This window comes from Eleutherodactylus coqui, chromosome 1 (assembly GCF_035609145.1).
Source record: "Eleutherodactylus coqui strain aEleCoq1 chromosome 1, aEleCoq1.hap1, whole genome shotgun sequence".
In the NCBI taxonomy this organism is placed as follows: Eukaryota; Metazoa; Chordata; class Amphibia; order Anura; family Eleutherodactylidae; genus Eleutherodactylus; species Eleutherodactylus coqui.
This window is the reverse complement of record NC_089837.1, coordinates 431,717,201-431,739,913: the sequence shown is the minus strand read 5'-3', so window position 1 is coordinate 431,739,913 and position 22,713 is coordinate 431,717,201. Positions and strand designations below refer to the sequence as shown.

The 22,713-nt window shown below is 43.1% G+C and overlaps 1 protein-coding gene across 3 annotated transcripts in view; it reads right to left on the bottom strand.

Moving 5' to 3' along the window:
- COG3 (component of oligomeric golgi complex 3) overlaps positions 1–22,713 on the bottom strand; it is a 70,908-nt gene that overhangs the window by 17,578 nt on the left and 30,617 nt on the right. Inside the window, exons 15-18 of one of the 3 annotated variants that reach the window (XM_066581990.1) lie at positions 17,237–17,361; positions 15,697–15,786; positions 6,688–6,808; positions 6,096–6,340 (exon numbers count right to left, since the gene is read on the bottom strand). In XM_066581990.1, the coding sequence (XP_066438087.1) occupies positions 6,237–6,340; positions 6,688–6,808; positions 15,697–15,786; positions 17,237–17,361 (440 nt within the window). In that variant the 3' untranslated portion in view covers positions 6,096–6,236. Of the gene's footprint in view, positions 1–6,095; positions 6,341–6,687; positions 6,809–15,696; positions 15,787–17,236; positions 17,362–22,713 lie in introns of those variants that run through there. The other 2 variants (XM_066581973.1, XM_066581982.1) reach the window with 2 other exon arrangements.

Sequence of the window (22,713 nt, the reverse complement as noted above, 5' to 3'; positions counted from 1 at the left end):
ATTATTTTCTTTACAGCTACTTAATGCTGCATTTGAACAGTTGAAACAAACTTCACAGAAATAGGCATTTTTTAATAGTCTTCAAAATGACTGGACTTCTGTAGTTTCCCATAGGCTTAAATAACAAAGCAACTAGCGCTCATACAGCATTCAAGTGATGTCTTCTGAGCCGAACCTGGAGCCCATTCCGTGCAGGCAACATTAGTTTATTTACACTGGCTCCCTGTGCGCTCATCCCTACAGCCTCGGTATAGCTGACCACTCGCACTACACTGCAGGCTGTAAATCCATCTTGGTGGCATCCCTTTAAATGGCTGATGACAAACAATTGCTGTTGGAGGAGAAATAATCCGAGAGCAAACAAAAAGTACATATCACAAGGGGGAACAGAAAACGCTAATCACTGCATTATGCCCCTCCTATTAAAGCTTTGCTGTTACTAAAATAACATGTGATGACTAAGATTAATGTGCTATTAAGTACCTGAAACAAATAGATACAGCTGAGTGACTATACTGGATATTACTTACACCTTTGCTTGTCTAGGATGTGCTTTCCAGATGAAGGTACAGATGCCAAAATAATCAAAGTCTGACCCCTCATGCAGAACAATTGTGTGTCATCATTATCTTCGTACACTTGGGCATCCAACAATACGCTGGTCTATTTACTTGTTATCCTCTGAAGAAGCTACCAGAAAGGGCAAACACATCAGGTCTTTAATCAACGAGGTCTATTTATAGGGCTGAGTAGATGCCTTGTAGGGTGAGCCACTGGTAAGTGGGGGTGCCCTTTTTTGGGGAGACTGCCTTGATTGCCAACAATGAAAACTCCAAACTCTTTATTCAGGTAGTGTTCTAGAAGCTCACAAACAGATCCTCATCCAGACACTAGGCCCAGAGACGCTATTTAGTTTTTTGTTATAGATATAAATATGAACAGAATAAAATAAACAAAATCGTGTTACTTGTATAGTGCAACTTATTCTGCAGTGTTTTCAAGTAAATTTATTACCCCCGCCACCACCAAACTGGGTACTCATTTTACCGACCTCAGAAGGATGGAAGGCAGGGTCAACCAGCTAACTGAACCATGCGAGGATTGAACTTACAACCTTTAGGTCGTGAGCGAGGGCTCACTTAATTTCTGCTTCCTTAACACTCTGCGCCACACGGGGCTCATAGCTTGAAACACAGAAGCATCTGCCTGGACCCAGTGGCTAGTGTTTAGATTAGGGTTCTGTTAGCGAGTTTTTAAATTACTATCTGAATAAAGAGAGCTTGGATTTTATCGTAGCGCGCTGGAATCTTGCCTTTTTCACTGTTTCGCGTACTAATAACTGGCATATTAATAGACCATATATTTGGCTCTTATTTTTCATATGTTTAATAGTGCATTGATTGTCATATGAATATTGTTCGGTTTATTACAAAGGTTGTCAAAGTATTAAAAAAACATATATAAAATTTGACCCGTGGCCACTAATTAGCTGCAGTGATCAGCTGACTTCCGGTGTGTGCTGACAGCATGAGCTTCACTGGAGCCACACAGCCGTTTTCCGGGGTAAAAAGAAAGGCAACAATGGATTTTTTTTTATTTTATCATGTGCCCAGCTTTAAAAAAAATTAATATTATTTTTTTTTTAATAGAAGGAGCATAATGTGATAAAAGAATCCTAGAGATTATATTTTATCAAATCGATCGTTCCTACCGTTCTCTCTGAGATAAGTGGCACCAGATGTGTCCAAGACTGCCCAAACACTGTTGGTCAACAGCCATCGATCCGGACTTCCCTATACATACTTTCAGTGTGCATGTGTTTTTTGGATGTAACGAAGAGAGAAAGCCACTACCAGAGAGTCTGGCAGTGGCTTATCTCCCAGGAATATAATTGGTCTACTGAAATCCATGTGTCCAATGGTTGCAATGGGCAACAAGTCTACCTTTTCCGTTAAATAAACGGACAACTGAGCATTAATATAGGAATCGTACAAAACAGTTCTAAGAAAAGATACTTCAGACAGTCGCTTTATCTGAAACCAAGTATTTACTAAAACGGACATGTTAGGAGAGCTGAGGGGTCCTCGTTACTGCAAGCTCCAAGTCTATTTCATTACATATGACTGACCCGGCAGGTGAACTGCATTAAAAACCATGCAATTTCTATTCTGGAAAAACTGCTTTCTTGCATCAGCTCTGGTGTGCACATTGCACCTCATCAACACGAGGTATATTCACGTGGCCAAATGCCATTGCGGTCAGTGAAAAACCATTTCATTGTGCAAGTTTGTGTGAATCTCACATCAGTTTTGTGCTTTTAATGTGTGAGTGTCAGATTTTCAGCCATTTTTTTTACACATGTAAAAAAAAGTTAAAAGTAGCCCAAATGTCATTAAAAACTCCCACTAAAGTCAAGGGGTGTGTGAAAATTAAGGAGGAGAGCACACTCATGTGAATAAGCCCTAAAGGGGCTAAGAATAAAATATGCACTAATAGTTATTACTTTTGTAGTACAACTGAAGCATTAACCACTTACCTGTTACACCCAAACTTCAAATACCCATTAGCTGGCACAGAAGTGTACTCATATGAAATTGTTGAGCCACTTCTTCTACCAGCCAATTTAAAACACCAAAAGGACATATTCACCCAATGACCCCAACACCATAAGGGAAGGGTGCAATGCAGCGACCACCAAGCATTCGGGATGTGACCCAAAGCTACAAGCCAGTGTGATTCACAAATTAATTGTTAGGGGGAATCTGTTAATCACTTTGAGGGCGGACACCCACTGTCGATATTTTCTATCTTGCGCTGCGAGAGCAAGTGAAAACGCTCGCCTTGCAGCACAAGACAGACGCCGGAATGAGACCAGGATATCGCCAGTCTTTTCAATGGGGCCAGCAGCAGCAGCACTAGCCCCATTGAAAAGATATGGAGAATACCACGGACTTCTGCCACAGCTGTGGCAAACCCTGCAGCAGGATTTTCAGGGGAAGGGCTTGAAATATAAGTCCTTCCCTGAAAATCATCAATAAGTGGTTAAAAATGTTTTTTTTAAAAAAATAACAAGTACTCACCTCTTCGCCATTCACACGCGTCCTCTGGCTGGCTTCCCGACACTGTTATCCAGCACTTTCAGCAGGCGGGGATTTAAAAATCCCCGCCTCCTGAAAGGGCTGTGCTGATTGGCTGAGCCAATAACAGCTAGTGCTTAGCTATTGGCTGAGCACTCTACCAATTACACAGTGCTTAGCTATTCATGTATGAATAGCACTATCTTAGCTATTCATGAATGAATAGCTAAGCATTATCCGTAATTAGCTGAGCGCTCAGCCAATAGCTAAGCACTAGCTGTTATTGGCTGAACGCTCAGCTAATCAGCACAGCCCTTTCAGGAGGTGGGGATTTTTAAATCCCCACCTGCTGAAAGTGCTGGATAGCCGTGTCGGGGAGCCATCCGGAGAACGCGTGTAAGCGGCGGAGAGGTGAGTACTTTTTTAAAAACTTTTTTAACCACTTATTGATGATTTTCAGGAAAGGTCTTATATTTCAAGCCCTTCCCCGAAAATCATACTGCAGGGTTTGCCAGAAACCACTGCTTTCAATGGGACCAGCAGAGGCCGAAACCATTGAAAGCAATGGGATAGCATGCTACACTTCTGCCACAGCTGTGACAGATGTGGCAGAAGTCCGCTGTATTCTCCATATCTTTTCAATGGGGCTAGCGCTGCTGACGCTTGCCCCATTGAAAAGACAGGCAATATCCCGTTTTGAGAGTTTTCACCTGCTCTCACAGCGCAATGGAGAAAAAAAAAAAAAAAACGCCAGTGGGTGTCCACCCTGAGCCCTATGAGCCAAGCTTATGGGCTCAAAACAGCTGACCCATGGAGTCTGGGAATATAGTTTTAGACTTCCTTCCCTGCTTTTTTTCCACATTGTCAGCGTTCAAATTTGCTGCTGAATGCATTGAGATGTACATTAAAAGGGGTTCTGTGATTACAAAAAAAATAAATAAAAAATGTATACTTCCTTATTCCTTCCCAAGCAGTCTTCTTACCACATCATCTTCTGGCTCCTCCAGTCCCCTGGGTCACGTCACCTCCAGCCAACTGAATCCTCATTTTCCTGTTATGTAGTGTACATTCTTAGCATTCTGCAGGTCCGTGTGCGCTACGTCACTAGTGGCGAGATGCATGTGCGCTAAAGCAGGCTGCCAAGGATTCGGCAGTCCCTGCTAGGCAGTGAACGTTATGTCACTAGTGACCGGGTACACTGACCTGCAGGAAGCAGAATGCCTATGAATGGCTGCTACATAACAGGAAGAGGAGGTTCCAACCACTGAAGGCGCCAGGAACAGATATGGTAAAGAGACGGCCTGGGGAGGAATAGGCAAATATAGATTTTTTTTTTTCTAATGACAGGACCCCTTTAAGTAGTTGTCCTATTCTAAGCATAGAACGAGAGAACTTCACAGTGCGCACTTCAGGAACAGATTTGAGAGCAGACATCGTAGAAACAGTGGGAAACTTGTATTCTCAGACTCAGCAGTTCAGCTGCTTGGAACCCATAAGCTTAGCTCGTAGGACTCAAAGTAGCTGAAAGTCTCTTCAAAAGGGGTTTTCCGGGCACAAAATAAAAATTCTGAAATTTAGGAGATACAGCTCAGAAGTTGCAACCTGCACCTTTTATCTGCCACTCTGGACCCTTTTCTTCGTCCCATGTAGCTGTCGATCTGCCGCTGTGTTTACATGCATCGCAATAAGCCCAACAACAGACTTGTCTACAACTTCCAGCATGTATAGAGCTTGTTTACTGGCCAGTATTGTAGCTCCGCCCACTGCTCACAGGTCCCGCAACTTACTGGTACCAACCTCCCTCTGAAGCAGACAGACAGGAGCTTCCAGCACTCTGAACTGCAAATGGGCAATACAGCGCAGAACTTTCACTCCTGTGCTCCCATCATGCACTGCTCACAGAATGTTGGAGGCTATGGACAGGAAAGAAAGTAGCAAACGAGGACAAGATGTCAGAGGGAGCGGAGATATTTTTCAGTCGGAGGGTCATGTGACGGATAGAAAATTATCGTAGCTCGACTGGGTACAGTGAACCTATTACAAAATGACTTCTTGTGATGACGTACATTAGATTTTAAAATGTTACTTTGTGCCTGGAACCCCCCTTAAATCAAACCGTAGGCCATTGAAGTGCACAGCTATTAACTAACAGTAAATTCCTTTGCAAGCTGGCTTGGAGCTGTTGGCTGCATTGCATCCACATCTCAGACATGTGGTGGCCGCTGCACGAGACCCTAACCTGAGAAAAGAAATTGGTTTCAGCAATGTTCAAATGCAATAACAGTTTTGGTTAGACAGGTGTGTGCTAGGAGAGTATTAATGCTATCAGCTGTTACAAGCAAGGTCCAACAGCAATATGCAACAAGCAGTCCCAGAATACTTGGCATCAAACAAATTAATGTGAAAATTAACAATACGGTTAGTATCAATGTTTAAAGTTGTCATGCAAATTAGCTGCACCAATTCTTCTTTCTTCGACAAGTTCTATTTGTAGTCGCCATTTAATAGCCAAAATTAGAACTCCTAGGAATACAGGTTACACAAAACTATTTCCATAAAGACAGATTCTGAAGCGCTTTGGTTTCACACACAAGTTTCTATTTTATTATTTTAGTCTCTGCATGCACAAGTAGTCTTCTGTAATAACCGAGGAATACGGGACACAATGCATGTTAGGTTATATTGAGAGATCAGTCATGCTCAAACAAATAGCTGGCATAGAAGCAACTGAAAGTGAGCAAAGCAACAACGAAAAAGGGGGAAAAGCCATAATAAACAAATCACACTTCAACTAATAAGCTTGCAGGACTAAAAGGGACCTAAACTCACCCCATTGCCCTGCAAAACCACCAGAAGAATGCAGAAGCCTCTATTCTGCCAATGAAGATGGCAAAAGTTGGCATAAAACAGGACTGGAAAGCCACAAAATTCCATATTTCTTTTCTACTGGAAAACCTATATTACAGAGAGTGCCCTAACAAAAAAACAAAACCCAAAAAATGTAAAATTACGGTGCCTGGTCCTGAACTTTAATCCTAGCTGATACCAAAAATACGGCGCTGGATTAAAGACTCTGCTCCCGCAATCAAGTAGAAACAGGTCAGGTCCTCGGCTGTCAGACACTGCCGAGGACCCGGAGGAGAAGGAAGAAGCGGGGTGTTATAGGATCTCTAACGGGTATGACAAATCCGTCTTGTTAGGGATCCGTGCAGATCCAGTTGTAAGTATAGCAAGTCTGTGTAGTTTCCAATGCGCCAACATAGCTGGAGAACAAAATATAGTTACAATCTTGTACTGATATTATGATTGAGGCATCATGGAATCTGGAGTCCACCACACCAGTTAACCTAATTCTACAACCCAAGGACACTAACTTTTTGTCTATGATAACATCTTATAGATGTTAGGTTGATGAATTTCTTTCAGTGGTAAGGCAGCAAAATCTTAGTTCATTAGTGGGCAACAAAGACACACAATGACAGGAGACACACATCATGCATAGTATTGCAGGTGAACATGAAGAAAACCAGACTACACAGGTAGTAGGTGACCAGAGCAGGACAGGTTCACGTCCCCTGTCTTGCTCTCTCACATACCACTAGAGAAATACCTCTTGTTTTCTTGAGGTCCAGGGAAATTTCCTTTATGGTGAATTCAGTATGAAAAGGAGCGATCTGCTCTCGCATTATAAGAAGATGCTTGATCAGGAACAGCTGGCCATCGACCTGCGTCTGAATGACAAACATACAAAAAATAAGTTATTAGTAGTGACAGACATCAGAGGGGGATTTGTGCAGATTTCTCTCTTTGCAATTTGCAATGCACAAGGTGAAATCTGCAACAAAACACAAATATCGCACATGCAAATTTTGTAGTAGATTTGCTGCAGAATCTGCAGTAGAAAACATCTGCCAGGTCTTTAACCTCTCATAGCTTTTCCTTTAAAAGGTTATAGTAATCTTCGCAAGCAATTTTTTTTTCTTAAATTGTCCTTTATCCAGGGAGTCTACAAGCCAAACCTCCTCAACTCCTTCATATAGAACTCATGGTTGTTAAGTGATACATTTACTGCATAAAAATGGTAGCATCAGGCTTTCTCGGGAAGCAGCAGCATAAGAATACTTAGTCTAATGGAGAGGAAAGGCAATAACCGGTTTTCTATTGCGCTTTGCACATCCATTGTTTTTGATAAATAGGGACTTAGATGAATAAATCATCTATAGGGCATTATAAATAGGATTCACTTCAGAACTCAAAATCTATCTATATATAGATAATGATATATTATATATATCTAAATATAGATAGCTAGATATATTGTATATCCATCTATATAGATTTTTTAAATAAGTTAGTGCCAGTCGGTACATTTCTGCCGACTCAGGCTCCACCAAAATGGGACTCTCCCTTATCTTAAAAAAAAAAAAAAGGGAAAAAAAAAAATTTGAGCAACTTTGCAGTAGGTCTTAATTAAGAACTTTCTATTGTTTACAGCTCCCATAGAGAGTAAGCATCTCCATAGTAACAAACGGGAAACAAATTGCGTAGTGCGATCCTGCAGTCCTGTACGCTCTTCCATTTGTCCCTTAGTTTTACATACATTTAGTAGGTTAGCGAGCCTAAGGGTACGTTCACATGTCGCTGATTTGCTGCAGATTTTAGAGCAGATTTCACCCCTTCAATTTTAATTCAACTGAAAGGGCGAAATCTGCTGCACCAAAATCTGCAGTACCTCAGCAGCACTTGAACGCACCCTTATGGTACTTTTGCACGGGCCAACTTGTAACCGAATATTGCTCAAGCGATTTTAACCAATAGTTGTTTCATGTAGACATAGGACCCAACAGGGTACTGAGAGAAATAATTCAGGCGCTTTGTTGTGGCTCACTGAAACAAAGCAATTAGTGGGCGACTTCTCACCAAAAATAAACAGGCAGTCGTACATCTTTGAACGACTGCTTGTTCACCGTGATTGAGGCGGGCGGCCAGAAGAGAGAGATCTGTCTCCCTTCACTGCACAAACATTGCTCCTGTATGAAAGGAGTGGAGCAAAGGCCAACCTGCCTGAAGTAACCCTTAGAGGACAGATCTTGCAGTCATACTGCCTTTTATGTGGGGGTTGTCCGTTACATGGAGCCACTTACCCTACATAGAGCTAGAGAAACTAAATGGTGGGACATTTTTAATCAAGCATATTGCAAAGTTGCTTAACTTTTTATGTTCTTGACATTGAATAAATAAATAAAAAAAAAAAAAAAAAAAAAAAAAAGTTAGCAAAGGCAGACCTCCCCTTCACTAAATAGATCTTCATTAGTGTGTTTTTAGGTTTTTACTTATAAGAAGGCAAATGGCAACTCAAACAAAACACTGCTAATGATAAACCACCCATACAATGCCGATAAATGAAGTCTAACACCTGCGCCCAGGGGTTCAGCTTTCCTGCTTCGTACGGAAGCAGGAAAGAAATCCCCATGGTTGAAAGGTGGAAACGAACAGCGCCGAACGGACCCAATTGACTACAACGGGGTCCATTTGGTTTCCTCCAAGCTGCCCAGCTTTTAAACTAAAGAAAAGGCGCTGCATGCAGAGTGTTCTCTTCCGGTATTTCGAGCCGGATCTGCAGCGGAACCTTCAACCAGAGGTTCTAACTCAGATGTGAAACCGGACTAATCACTGCTAGACACAGATCTTCTTACATCATCTGAAAACAATGGTGCTTCCTCTACAGAAAATAACAATTTATAAAAATGGATTAAGATTAGCAACTACTCCAGAGTCCATAAAGGAGGTTCCTGTTCTACATCCCTGGACCCCCTGTTCACAATTTGCTTTCCCAATTTCTGTAACTTCAGTCCAGTTCAGCCGGCATAGCTTTCTTTGAACGACGGTATTAATTACAGTAAATAACTGAATAGTGTGTACACTCTGGGTATATATTGACCCTTCTCGCTCTATAAAGAAGTGGTCAGATAGAACTCCACACTGCAGACAGTATTTCTAGCATGTTGGAGCTGCTGTGTGTTCACATACTTTGCCCCCCCTGATATGCCTGTGTATGATATGGATAATGTGTGACATCTGGGACTGTGGAGGACAAGGTGAAATAAGATAATGGCCCACTTGTATATAATGCGACTCGACTGGCCGGAACGCCAAGGACACTCAAACATCCCCAGGGCAACAGTGCAACAAAATCTACCAATGTCTAACATGACAGCCTCCTGTTGGGGACGGTACCGGATCTATCCGCACGCTGCGCACTAAGATACTTTAATGCAGAAAACGCTAAACAATTTTGCTCCTGACATTCACTCGTTTAAATACAGAAATGAAGAACCATGTAATAAGCAAAATGTAGATTAAATCCGCATGAAAAGAAATGTATGGCGAGAGGTGTAAATTATAGACATCACAGCATACACACCGCAACGGCAGTTTTATTGTGCGCCAAATTAAACTAGGTTTTCACTGCTGGATGTGACACGTATTTGTACAACCGCAAGATTGTAGCATTATAAAGGGAGGCCTAGGGCAAATCATTCATCTACAGATGTTACTTGGTCATTGCACCAGTTTATTGTACAGCACCTATAGCTTTAGTTGTGGGGGGGATTAATGGGGAGTAAAAAAAAAGTCTAAGGGTCCGTTTACAGACTGAACGATTTATGGTTTGACCGATGTCAGAGTTCGCTGGTGCAGCCTGTTTATGCAGGCAGTTTCATCAATTGTTCGTTCAAACGAGAAGTCGTTTACTCGTTCACATTCATTGTATAAATGAACGATCAGTGAATAAGACAATGATGGTTTTTATGCCTGCAGAAAACTATCAACGAAAAGCGAGCAATTCCCGTTCAATCGTTGGCTGCGTTTACACTGAACAATCGTTCATTTTAGCCAATTTAAACAAGTTTTTTTTGAATGATAATAGTTCCATGTAAAAGGGCCTTTAGCCAGGAAGACCCCACACTATGTCAGTCACTTTCATTATACCCCATTTTATTAATGTCACACAGAGAGATGCCATGTTTGGAACCCCTCTATTATCACGTTTTCCCGATAATAAGCCCTACCCCAAAAATAAGCCGTACCCTGATTTCCAGGGGAGTGAACCCTTAGCTCTCTTCTGAAAACAAGCCCTAGCTACACTACATGCAGTACTCACCTAGCAGCCAGCATTCGGGTCCCTCGCACTGGGCTGCGGTGCTGCAGGCTGCCATGTACTCCGGCATGCCAACAGAGCAGTTATTCTTGGTAGCAACGCTTGAATACCCGGCTTCCAGCAGGCTAATGCTCCGATTGGACAATTGAGCGCCGCGTTAGCCAATGAAAGCCTGCACTTGATTAACCAATCACAGCCATTCAATGATGTCAGGAAGCCTGCAGCAACGACGGAGACCAGCATGAGGGACCCGAACGCCGGCTGCTAGGTAAGCATTATATTAATATAAGACAGTGTCTTATTTTCGAGGGAAACATGGTAGACAGTGTGGAGGCTGATATTAAGGAGCATTTCTCACGGTGTATAATCGCTCACGTGTATAACTACATTCAAAACAATGAAGTTCATATTGGCAGGAGTTTTGTGCGTTGGCAGACTCCCAAAACCCACGCAAGATTCTAGGTTGTGTGAAATTGGGCTTACGCTTCCATTTAAACTGCTAGAAATACTACATTTTTCCCCAAATCCAATAGTGGTTTACACGACCCTCATCCTGTAAAGCATTACCTTGTCCTTTACCAACATCAATGCTTCAGGACAGCTAAAAGGCCTTCGTCAAATAAATACTTGCATTCGCCATGACAGAAGAACTTTGGAGCATCTTTTCCTATAATTCCTCCTAGAAACGTATGAATATATTGACACCTGGGTGCTACCATCCCACTTGTCAAAGGGGTGTGTCCCTGCAGTCAGATACTGTAAGCACCAAATGGACAATCCCACTGTAGGGCACATCACCATACAGTCATACATACTTGTCCATTTATTCTGTTATTCCTGATAAAAATGTATGAAGAACCCCATAACACAGGCCTCCAGAATTGTTAGATTATGGAAAATACTGTTATTTCATAAAACTTATAACCCCGAAAACAACTGACAGGTTAATATTTGTCAAGAAGATGACCTGGGAGCCTATATCCTAACGATTAAAACGTTTTAAGACAAAAAAAAACAAAAAAAAAAAAACAACGCTTATTAACAGCTAGTGCAAGTCCTGTCCAACTTTAGTGAGGCTGCACTCCTGCACAGTATTGGGGTACTGCAGACAATTCTTTACCCATTACTAGACTGGGAGCAGTTAAAGAAAACCAGAATCACACCCTGAAGCTGCTGAAAAAGGGAACACATCTGTTTATCAGATACAAGCAATGTGACCTAAATGGAGGAAATCCGAGTGGGAAATAGTCGAGCGGAGATTGCATTTGGTCAGTATACAGGCTTCACACTGACGCACTTCGCTTAGTCTCGCATCAACGAGACCTCCCAGCCACAGGATATCCCCTCTACCCAACGAGCCGCAGCTAACAGGGTCAGACGTCCTTCTCAGGCAGAACAAATCCTGGAATCGTGTTTATTCATCCAAGTGCGGACAGAAGAGGTGCGAGCAGAAGATTGTGGTTACTTATTCTCTATCCCTCTAGATGCATGAAACCATCAACCTCTGGCAGGAAAGTCTATGAAAGCCGGTATCCGTTATACAGTCACATGCAGCCTGCCAACATTATATAGTGTTACCCATTATGGCTTCCCCCAAAACAGTAGCCCAAGTGCTCTTGGGCCGAAGGGCCTAACTATAGGTGGTGCAGAGGTACTAGTCGCCCAGATAAAAAAACACACCAACATAATTAGGACCACATGGTGGGGGGGGGGGGGTCCTCGTTACAAATTTCACACCAAAGCACCAGAAAATAAAAAAAGATAGCCATTGGCTTGGGTCCCTTGCATGTGGCTCTGTCGCTATAGACAGCTGCGATACTTTTGTGCATCAGTACCTTCACAATACTAAAACTTAGCACCAAGTTGAGAACAATATTACAAGAGGTGATAAGGGCTGGGAGCTATAGCTAAGGTCGTCAGCATCGGGGCCAGGGTCATACACAGCCAGCACAATATGACGTTAGTCATGCAACATAGTGACATGATACATTCCTTCAGCGGGCTGGTACGATTACAACAATACATAAATTATTATATATTATTAATATTGCGGTTGTATTTTCTAATGACATCCTTTGTTTTTGGATTTCTTTCCGGCGTTCACTGTGCAAAATAATGTGATAACATTTTCCGATCATCACGATTCTGGAGGCAGCAGGTTTATGTTCTGCTATTCTTGCTTCAGAGGCCACCCTAGCAGGCATACACGGAGGCTATATCCAAGCCTCCAAGTGCCATTGCACTCAGTGAGCCTTTTACATGTGAAGTGTTAAAACAGCAGTGATTCGAAGTTTCTACGTTCACAGATTTTAGAATAGGTGCCGGGCTTGTCATCAGACAGTCAAGCACCCACTCAGACCCATGCCGAGCCAATATCGCATCGTCCTGACAGCACCAAAGAATAAAATCCCTTAATGGTGGACGTTAAGATGTATTGGTGGTCGTTAAGGGGTTAAAGTAGAGCTATCATAATACTATTCTGCACTTTGTAAGTGTAGGGACAAGTCTGTTCTACTTGCCCAAATGGCAAAAAAAACTTTGGTAGACCGTATAATGAAAGTCGAACTATGAGTCCCCTGTATACACAATGGGAGTGCTCCCTCCACCCCTCTCAGCAGTGACCGATGGGCTGCCATGGATCTAATGGGATTTTTGTGCAGTCTACCTTCACTATATTATGCGGTCCTTACATAGGGTAGCATAAGTGGACAGATCTGCTGTAATGAGGCACATTACATAGGTGAATTTCTTGGTACCTTTGCAGTTACCTGGATTTCGGCATTGATTAATAAACTCAAACTGAGGCCGGTCTCACACGACTGTATTTGAGTTATGGGTTCCACACTTGGCATCCATGCAGATGATCCATGGTAAAACATGGGCATTTTGTGGGTACGAGTAGAAGAAAAATCGCAGCATGTCCCATTTTACTGTGGAATCTGCACAGAAGGCCTCCATTGAGGCATGAGACCTACAGCCCATAAACAATTAACATTGCGTATGGGCGGCAGGTACTCCCATCATTGCTAAGTGACGGCGAATGACCGCCTGCGAGACTCCACGGTCATACGCAATACAGTCAAGTGCCAAACGTAGGGTAACCATCTGGGCTCACAGATGGAACCCGCCACGGACCTCCCATTGCAATGTCCATGTCTTTTATTGAGCACACTTAGTAAGCATCCACTGCAGGAAGAAAAAGTAAGTGAACCTCCCTCTACCCGCAATCGCCACCTCCAGCAAACGTTTCCTGTAGTTGCAAATAGGATTCACACAACTCTGAGGATAATTTAGGACCATTCCTCTATGCAAATGTGTTTCAACTCATCAATATTTCTGGGATGCTGTGCATGCACAACCCTCAAATCTTCTTTTGCAACCATTCTTTAGGTGATTTGTGTGCTTTGGGTCATTGTCTTTTTACATCACCCAATATGTCTTCAGCTTGAGATGATAGACAGCTGACCTTATATGCTCCAGTAAAAAGTTCCCATACACCTTAGAATTCATTGCCCTAGGCATCCCGGTCCTGGGACAGCCAAGCAGCCCCAAACTATGATGCTCCTTCCACCATGCTTCACAGTTGGGATGAGGATTTGGTGTTGGTGTGCAGTGATTTTTTTCTTCCAAACATAGCTTTGGACATTTGAGCCAGAAATGTACCACTTCTGTCCCACCAGTCTATAGAACTCCTGTAGAGAGCAATAGGGATGCGCCTGCAGAGATAAGCCTTCTGTGCACACTCATACACAGTGTTTTCTACGGGAGTGCACCAATACAGTTGTAAGTACTGAACGGCCGCTGTTTAAACTGAACGATGAGCTCATCGTTTATGCAGCATAAGAGATCAGCGATGAAGCTCATCGTTCTGTTTAAACAGCCGCCATTTAGTAGTGAACAGCCGCCGGGTTATCTCAATGGAGATGGGCAGGGGAGTGAGAGGAGAGAAATCTCCTGCACTGCCTCGCCCCCCTGCTGGCCGCTCCATGAGCAAGACAGCTCTGCTAGCTCCCGTGCAGGAGCCCAGGAGCGCAAAGACACAGGGACGAGTGTCAGGCATCGTTTGCCGGGACTTCTATCTGATGTAAATGGACCTTAAAGGGGTTGTCTCGAGGCAGCAGGTGGGGTTATACACTTCTGTATGGCCATATTAATGCACTTTGTAATATACATTGTGCATTAAATATGAGCCATACAGAAGGTATACACTTACCTGCTCCGTTGCTGGCGTCCCCGTCTCCATGGTGCCGTCTAACGCTGTCTTCTCCTTCCATTTAGACGCGCTTGCGCTGTGCGGTCTTCTGCTGTGTTCAATGGAGCCGCTCCGGCGTGCTCGCGCCGGAGAGCTTGTCTGCGCATGCGCAGAAGACCTCGGCGGCGCAAGCACGCCCGACCGGCTCCATTGAACACAGCAGAAGACCGCACAGCGCAAGCGCCTCTAATGGAAGGAGAAGACAGCGTTAGACAGCACCAAGGAGACGAGGACGCCAGCAACGGAGCAGGTAAGTGTATACCTTCTGTATGGCTCATATTTAATGCACGATGTATATTACAAAGTGCATTAATATGGCCATACAGAAGTGTATAGACCCACTTGCTATCGCGGGACAACCCCTTTAAGTTTATGGTACTCCTACGTGGTAATAGGTTCCCTTTAAAGTTTCCACCCCCCACCCCCACCCAACTCTATACTTTTAGTTTCCATTTACCCTCCAGTATGAACTCTAGTTCTTCACGATAGACAAGAACCACTGTCTAACCTTGTATCACCTCAACCTGTATGCAGTTAAATTAAAACATCCACATTTTAGTTTGTGGACAATAATAAAGCTTAGAAGTAACTGGCTTTCCTGCAGAACTCCATCATGCCCATTCTATGCATTTTTCCTAAACTCAATACATTTCTGAAAACGGTCAAATTTTTTGTTTTTTTATATCACACAAAAAAGTAAAGTCTTTTTGCAAAACAAAGCTGCTTTTGGACACTTTAGCAAAATCCATTAGACAAACCACAAGTAAAAGCATGAGAAATACACGATAATGAAAAAGCAACATTGTAAAATAAACTAATATTTCAATTCTGCATTCCTAAAACGTTTGCTCAAGTTTTAACTTTAAGAGGTCTTTCAGACAAAATAGATTTGTGAAGCGAGTGACCCACATGCCTCCAAGTAGAAACAGAAATAGCTCACAATAGGGAATACAGGATCAGCAATGAATGTGAATGCGAGTCATTAGCAGTTTTAATGTCTCTAGTGGTATGTGACGGAGGGGAAGTTGGTACAAATTAAACCCATACAGCTATTATACTCCAAGACTAAAACCCGTGAGGAATCCAGAGCACCTACAACTATGGCCCATTATCATAAGCACTCTGCCATGTGATCTCCTAGAGCTCCACAAAGTGCTGGCTGATATTTAACAAGAACTGAGCGCACACATTACAGTTATGTATCTGACCTTGTTTTTCAGAATGGCATCTGAAGCGCCCAACAAGGATTGAATACACGCTGACAGAGCCTCTTGAGACAGACCTTGAAACACTGCCCTCTAGAGAGAAGAGAAAATGTAATTCAGTCAAGAGAAAATTCAACACTGGAAATGGAAATTTAAGGGTTGAAAATGTGTCAACCGCCATGGCTAGAATAAGAGGAACTGTCATTTATATTACAGCACATCCTGCCCGGTTTATTGGTCAAGTTGTGAGTGCCTTAGTGCTTCTTTGCTGGCGTTAGTCCCAAGATTCCTTGTGCTTCTCGGCGCCTACTTGGTACTACCACGTTTCCCCAAAAGTAGGACCTACCCTGAAAATAAGTCCTAGCTATACAAAAAACGAACACACAAAACAAAAACACACAATACTTACCTAACAGGCGTCATCCAGGTTCCTCCCACTGGTCTTCAGCACTATTGCTTCAGTGCTCAGCAGCTGACAGAACATCGCTTCTTAGTAACAGAGTGCGCAAACCCCCTGTCTCCAGCAAGCGATGGCTCCAATTGGTTCTCAAGAAGCGTGGCTGAGCCAATCAATTGCTGCGCTTGATGAACCAATCACAGCCATTCAATGTGATGTCTGTTATTGGTTCATCGAGCGCTGCAGTGATTGGTTCTCGAGGGCCGCGGCTCAGTCAATCTGCGCCATCTCTTCCTGGAGGTGGGGTTTTTGAACTACATTACCAGGAAGCTATGTTGTGTCGGCTGCTGAGAACTGAAGCAAGAGTGCTGGAGAGGAGCGTGAGGGACCTGGATGGTGCCTGCTCGATAAGTATAAGACATCCCCTGAAAATAAGACCATGTGGCTAGTTTGGGTCAAAAATTAATATAAGACGGGGTCTTATTTTAGGGGAAAGCCGGTAGTGCCATGTGGCACTCATAATGGGTGGCAGAGAAGCCTAAGAGCACCAGTGTTAGAGATGCACTAGCACTTTGCTTCCAGTGATCGTAGTACCCTTCTGCTTTTGTGCTACCATTGGATACTAGTGCTCTTGGCTTCCTCGAATACCAATAGGATGTGAGCACACTGGCGGTTTTTTGTTTCATTCTAGGTATTCCGTCGTAACAGCAAGTAAGCAAAAAGAAAAAAATTAAATGAAAAAATGTAGGCAAACTGATAACTTCCATTTGCTTACATTGTCCGATCACGGCAATGTAAAAAAAACAAAAACAAACAAACATTTTTGAACTAGAAGTAAAAGCTCCGTCAGTACTTTAGCTTCAGTTTTAAGAATGGAATGGTGACGGAAAATTGAAAAACGCATAGAAACAGAAGGCCTTCAGTGCCAATGCATATCTATGGCCACAAACTGAGAAGTTTTTGTCCGTTTAGCTGCTCCTACAACGGAACGGCTAGATAAACAGAAACCACGACTGTGAACATAAACCTACTGATGCTCTTGGGTTTCTGCCATTACAAATGCCCTTGCATTTCTTCAGCCCGAAGCCCAAACTTATAGAGCTTCTTGTATGTAGTGCCATTCAGACAATTTAGTGTCGAACTTACATCAATGCACCTGTACAGCTTGGAGAGACACACCAGGGTTCTTCTTACTGTTGGGTACCACATGCCGTGCAGATCAGCAGGTGAAATGGTGTTCTGTGCTCTAAAACTTAAAGATTCTGATGAGCCTACAAGGGGGAAAAAAAAAAAAGGCTCAAACGTTACTGTAAAGATCAAATACTCTCAACTTTATTAACCCCCATCCCCCTCTATAATGTACATGCAGGGTGGGTATGAAACAGGCTCTGGAGGCGAACCTACAGCATATCGAACAAGTACCGGCTGTTTGAAACCACGGACACTCGCTGCAAACTACTATGACTGAAGCCAACTGTAATCGTGGCCATTTGACATTTATATGTGCGGTCAATGCTGAAGCTTTCAGTCCGAGAGGTGCCCCTCTAGATGCAATCGTGGGGGGCGAATGGTTGCCAGGACAGCCGGGCGGACTGCTCAGTTTCCAGACCCTATCTCTACTCTCCTGCAGGTTTTTAACAGGTAATTTAGGATCACAATAAAAGGTTTATACCCTTGTTGCGGTCATAAGCTGATAAAGTGAAGGAGAGGAGAGGAGAGATCGGGGCTAACAACCAAGCCCTCACGCCAGTCCAGCTTCAATGACAGATCTACTGAGGCTCAGACTTTAGTGCCTAGAAATGACCTATTGCATAAATCAAGTTATATTAAACATATCCCAAGAATTTTTATGATTTTTTTTACATTTCGGATGTCACAATCTAACATTTTAAAAAATCCTAAACTGCCATTTTCCCACTATGGACTACACCTAGTAGTAGTATGATACTTCTTGTTCTGTAGAGAAAACTTTTCAGCAGTTGTCTGATTATCACAGATTACAATGAAAGCGGAAGCTTAAACACAATGATTAATGCTCAAAAAAAAATAAAAAATCTTTTGAGCGATTTTTGAACGATAATTGTTGTGTTCTTTACAGCGCAAGGGGATCACGCAAACGTTTAGCGATCACCTTGCGCTCCGAGCGGGGGATGCAGAAGACAATCGGGGCCGCTTGTCTTCTGCATTCAGCTGCTCCGAGCGGGGTATGGAGAACACAGCTGGACAGCTCTGTTCTTCATACCCAGCCGTTCAGGGAGTGGGATTACAGCTGAAACAACGATGATCGTAACTGTGCTCTGATACAGAAGCGATCATCGCTCAAAACATGGAGGCAGGGACCGTTCCATCCACCCGCCACCATTCACAGTAAACAGGCAGTCGCTCATAGATGAATGACTGCCTGTTTAAATGGGCTGATAATCGTTTGCAGTTTGGATCGTACAGGCAAAAAAATCTAATGAATCATCAATTCATCGTTCAGATTGTGCCCCAGCATTTCCACTGTTTATCGTTCAGATTTTCCCTGGATCACGGGAATCTGAATGACAATCAGTGTAAAAGGGCCCTTACAAGTTACAGCGCCATCTCTCCTTCTGTACCGGTCTATCATTCAAGTAAGCTGACGGTTATTGCACTCATGGTTTCATTGCCTCAAACTCTTCTGTATTTCATATGTGCAGCGCATGGGATTTAATAATAAGCTACTGCAAGTTCATATTAATGGCAGAGCCATAAATCCTTCTATACTTGGACCAAGGGTAATTGTTCACTAATGGTGGTGTCACACAACGCCCATCCACCTGGCATTTCAGGTGGCCTCATGAATATTAGGTTTTTGAACCAACACCTGTGCATGCTCATTAACAGGAGCATAACCTCTGCAAACCCTCCCCAACCCACAAAAAAAAAAAAAGTCAAACTTTTACCCCCTAGGGACATGGCCTATTTTAGGGGATTTCCATCCACTCTTTCAAAGGTCAATTTGTTTTATTTTCCTTTCAACATGGGCCTGGGAGGGGTTTTTTTGCACAACGAACTGTAGTTCTTATTGCTACTATGTTTGGGTGCATACGATGTATTGCAAAACTTTTCCTTTTTTTTTGAGAGCAGGGAAAGAAAAACAATTCAGTTCTGTGGTTTTTTTTGTTTTGTGTTACAGCATTAGGGCTTATTCAGACGTGCGTACATCAGCCAGGCTTTCACGCCCGGCCGATATACGCTGTCCCTCTCTGCAAGGGGAGGAGACGAGCCTGGCCGGGAGCAGTGCGCTGAGCTCCTGCCCCCTCGCCACTGTTGGCAATGGGAGGGAGCAGGACTTATTTCCGCCCCTCCCATAACAAGCAGTGGCGAGGGCGGAGAGAGAGTGGGAGCTCAGTGCACTAGCTCCTGTCCAGGCTCGCCTCCTCACCCTGCAGAGAGGGACAGCGTATATCAGGCCGGGCGTGACAACCCAGCCGATATACGTACGTCTGAATAAGCCCTTAATCATACAGCATGAATGACACAATACAATTTTTCTGCAGGTCAGTACGGTTACATTACCAAAAATAAGCATTTTGCCTCCATTTATTTTTATTTTAAAAAAAATAAAAAATTATGGTTTTTGCCATGTGGAATAAATAGTGTGTTCAATGTATTGTACTGGTTGTTAGGGATACAATGGTACCATATATGTGGAATTTTTACAAATAAGGGAAAATGCGTAAAATACTATACATTTTTTACATCTTATTACGTCCCTGTAGAGAACTTGAACAATAGCTGCAATGATAATGCATTACAGGACTTCTGTACTGCAATGCTTTATTGCTTGCTTACAATAGCAAGCCCGAACGTAAGCATCTGGCGTCCTGTTGCCATGGCAACCCATCGGCCCGTCACAATGACATGCTCCTTCTATGAACCCTTTACATGAGGTAATCTACATAGATCAGGGTATGTAGAGGGTTAACAGCAGGGATCACTGCCCCCATGTACCCAGCTGTTGCAGCGGGAGGCCGGCTATCGGTAACAGACAGCTCCCACTGCGGGATAGCAGGGGTTCCGCTCCTGGTCCTGCACCATCCACATGACATAAGTCCCCCCTGCAGCCAGGACCTAAACTTATATCCTGTGGCGTTAAAACCCATCAGATCCATTTCTCTGCAGTAACAACAGTTGTACACACCAGTGATTCTAGTCTGTGGGCAGCCCCATGTACGCCGTGGCCGCCACCTATGTATTCGCACGCTAGTTTCACAATTCATTTCTTGATGACACGAAGAGCAATTTACACTCCAGCAACTCTGAGGAAACATTTCTAAATGTCATCACCATGGAAACCCCACATCAAAACGTGATAAACCATAGGATGGGTAGCGGAGAATGATAAATGGCCTTTGTGAAGAAGTTAGTCAGCCTCCTTAGGAAGATATTGAAATTAGTAGGAAGCGTTTCCTCGTCTATAGTTTTCCCTTGTGGCGTGGCCTGGCCGCAACAATATAGCTTACCCCACCCAAACCTTCGTTCCTGCCCTGGGAACCTTGCAATGACCCACCGCAGGAATTCCATGGCACAACCCAAGTGCCTGACGGAATTCTTCGTCACTTGTTGAACCTGTTGTGATTCAGGGGTGAAGGCCTGCAACTCCTCCTCACCCGGTTGACTCTCCACACTTCACCTCTGAGCACTTCTAGCACCACTTCTAAGCCTACTTTGAAATGCAGCGCTGTAGCTTCACCAGACTTGGGGAGTACGCCAGGGCTTACACTTCCCCCTGCAGTCCTACTCAGAGAAGAAAAACAGCGCACAAGCACACGAGACGTGTAGCTACCACCTCACCTACAGATGGCCCTAAAAAACAAGCACAGATTGGAAGGCTCTCCTCTTGCTCAACCTACATTTGACTCTTCTGACCCTCTTCTAATCAGCCAGCTTCAGAAGTCTTTATAAAAGAAATGATTCTGGCAATGAAAGGGTCTATCCAGAATGATCAGCATAAATTATCCATCACTTTCAATTCTTCTATAAAAACGACATACAGAGTGAGCCACACTGAAAATAAAATGGGTGAATTGAGTTAACACCACAATAATGTAATGGATGCCCAAAACTATCTGAAGATGTTAATCTGATAAAAGCAAATTAGCGGATTTTGAGGACCGCAGTAGGACACATAACGTGACATTTCATAGTAGTCTGTAGTCAAGTAATGGCCAACTCAAATGTAAACAACCTAAGGCAAAAATTCCATTTCTAACTAAACCTGATGGATCTGGTAATAAGATCACCCATCCCCAGAATATCAACGATAAGCTTTGCAACTTTTACTCCAAATTATACAACTTCAAAGATTTATCTACTTCTACTGATTTATGGCAGAAGCAGGAGCTTTAACCCCCCTGCGTATTTCTACAATCAGCTAGGTTTAAAGCCCAGGACCAAGTGCCGTAAATTTACAGTGCTTGGTCCTAAATGGGTTAACAGGCTCCACTGGGACTTCACTTTTGCAACACTTTTAACTATCCAAGCTTTCTACTGTCCCCCCTCTCCTAAGCTGCTTGTGGATAGTGTCCTCTCCAAACCTTTCTGAATAACTAATGGTAATCGTCAAAATTGCCCTTCGTCGCCCTTATTATTTTCCCCGGTTATAGAGCCTCTCGCAGAAATGATCAGATGAAATATCAACGTTAAAAGGTATCTCGTCAGGCTTCAGACAACATAAAATTGCTCCGTTCGCTGATGATGTGCTACTGACACTCTCAGATCCACTTCGCTCTTTAAGAGCAGCATACAATTCCCTTTCTCATTTTAGTCACGTTTCTTACTATAAACTTAATACTAATAGTTCTCAAATCCTCGGCATTAACATCTCAGAAGCCTTAAGAGATTCTATCCAGCTTGAATTTTCTTTTCACTGGAAACACGGTGCCATATATGGGGATTAAACTTTGCTTCCATCAAACCAATAACATTCCCACTAACGTCATGCCTCTCGTCTTCTGATCACATGGAACTTCACCTTCACCCCAAACACAAGCTCTCCTGGGTTGGTTGTAGTGTGCTTTAGAAGATGCTAATCTTTCCCAAACTTTTCCACTACTATTCACACAATATTCCTTATTAAAAAAAAGTTTCAAAAGCTAATACATTTTTATCTGAAACAGCAAAAGACTCAAGGTTGCCTCATCTATCATTTACCTTCACCGTAGACAGGCAGGATTAGGGGTTTCAAATATCCTATTATCACTGCATTGTTAGCAACCAATTAAACGGGTGGTCAAGCTCCTCAAGTTCTAGTTAGCCCTTCATAGAGCTTCAGTTAAATAGATCAATCAAAAAAAATAAAAAATAAATCACTTTTATTAGCCCATAAGTTGAGTGTTTTACATACAAACTTACAACCCCCTTCTAATCTTGCATGGATTTCCCCTCCTGTGTTGGAAACATAAATTTCAGGATTGTATGGATGCCAAGACAACACTCACAATATCGAAAAAACAGCTGAAACTCTTGAGTACTTCATTCCTGACCTACATGTGGGGAGTTAGGTAAAGAAAAAGGCATCTCTCTTCCATTTCAGATCGCTTGATTAATGGAAAGTTTAATTATTCCCAGAGGTAGAATTTGGAATCCCATTCAAG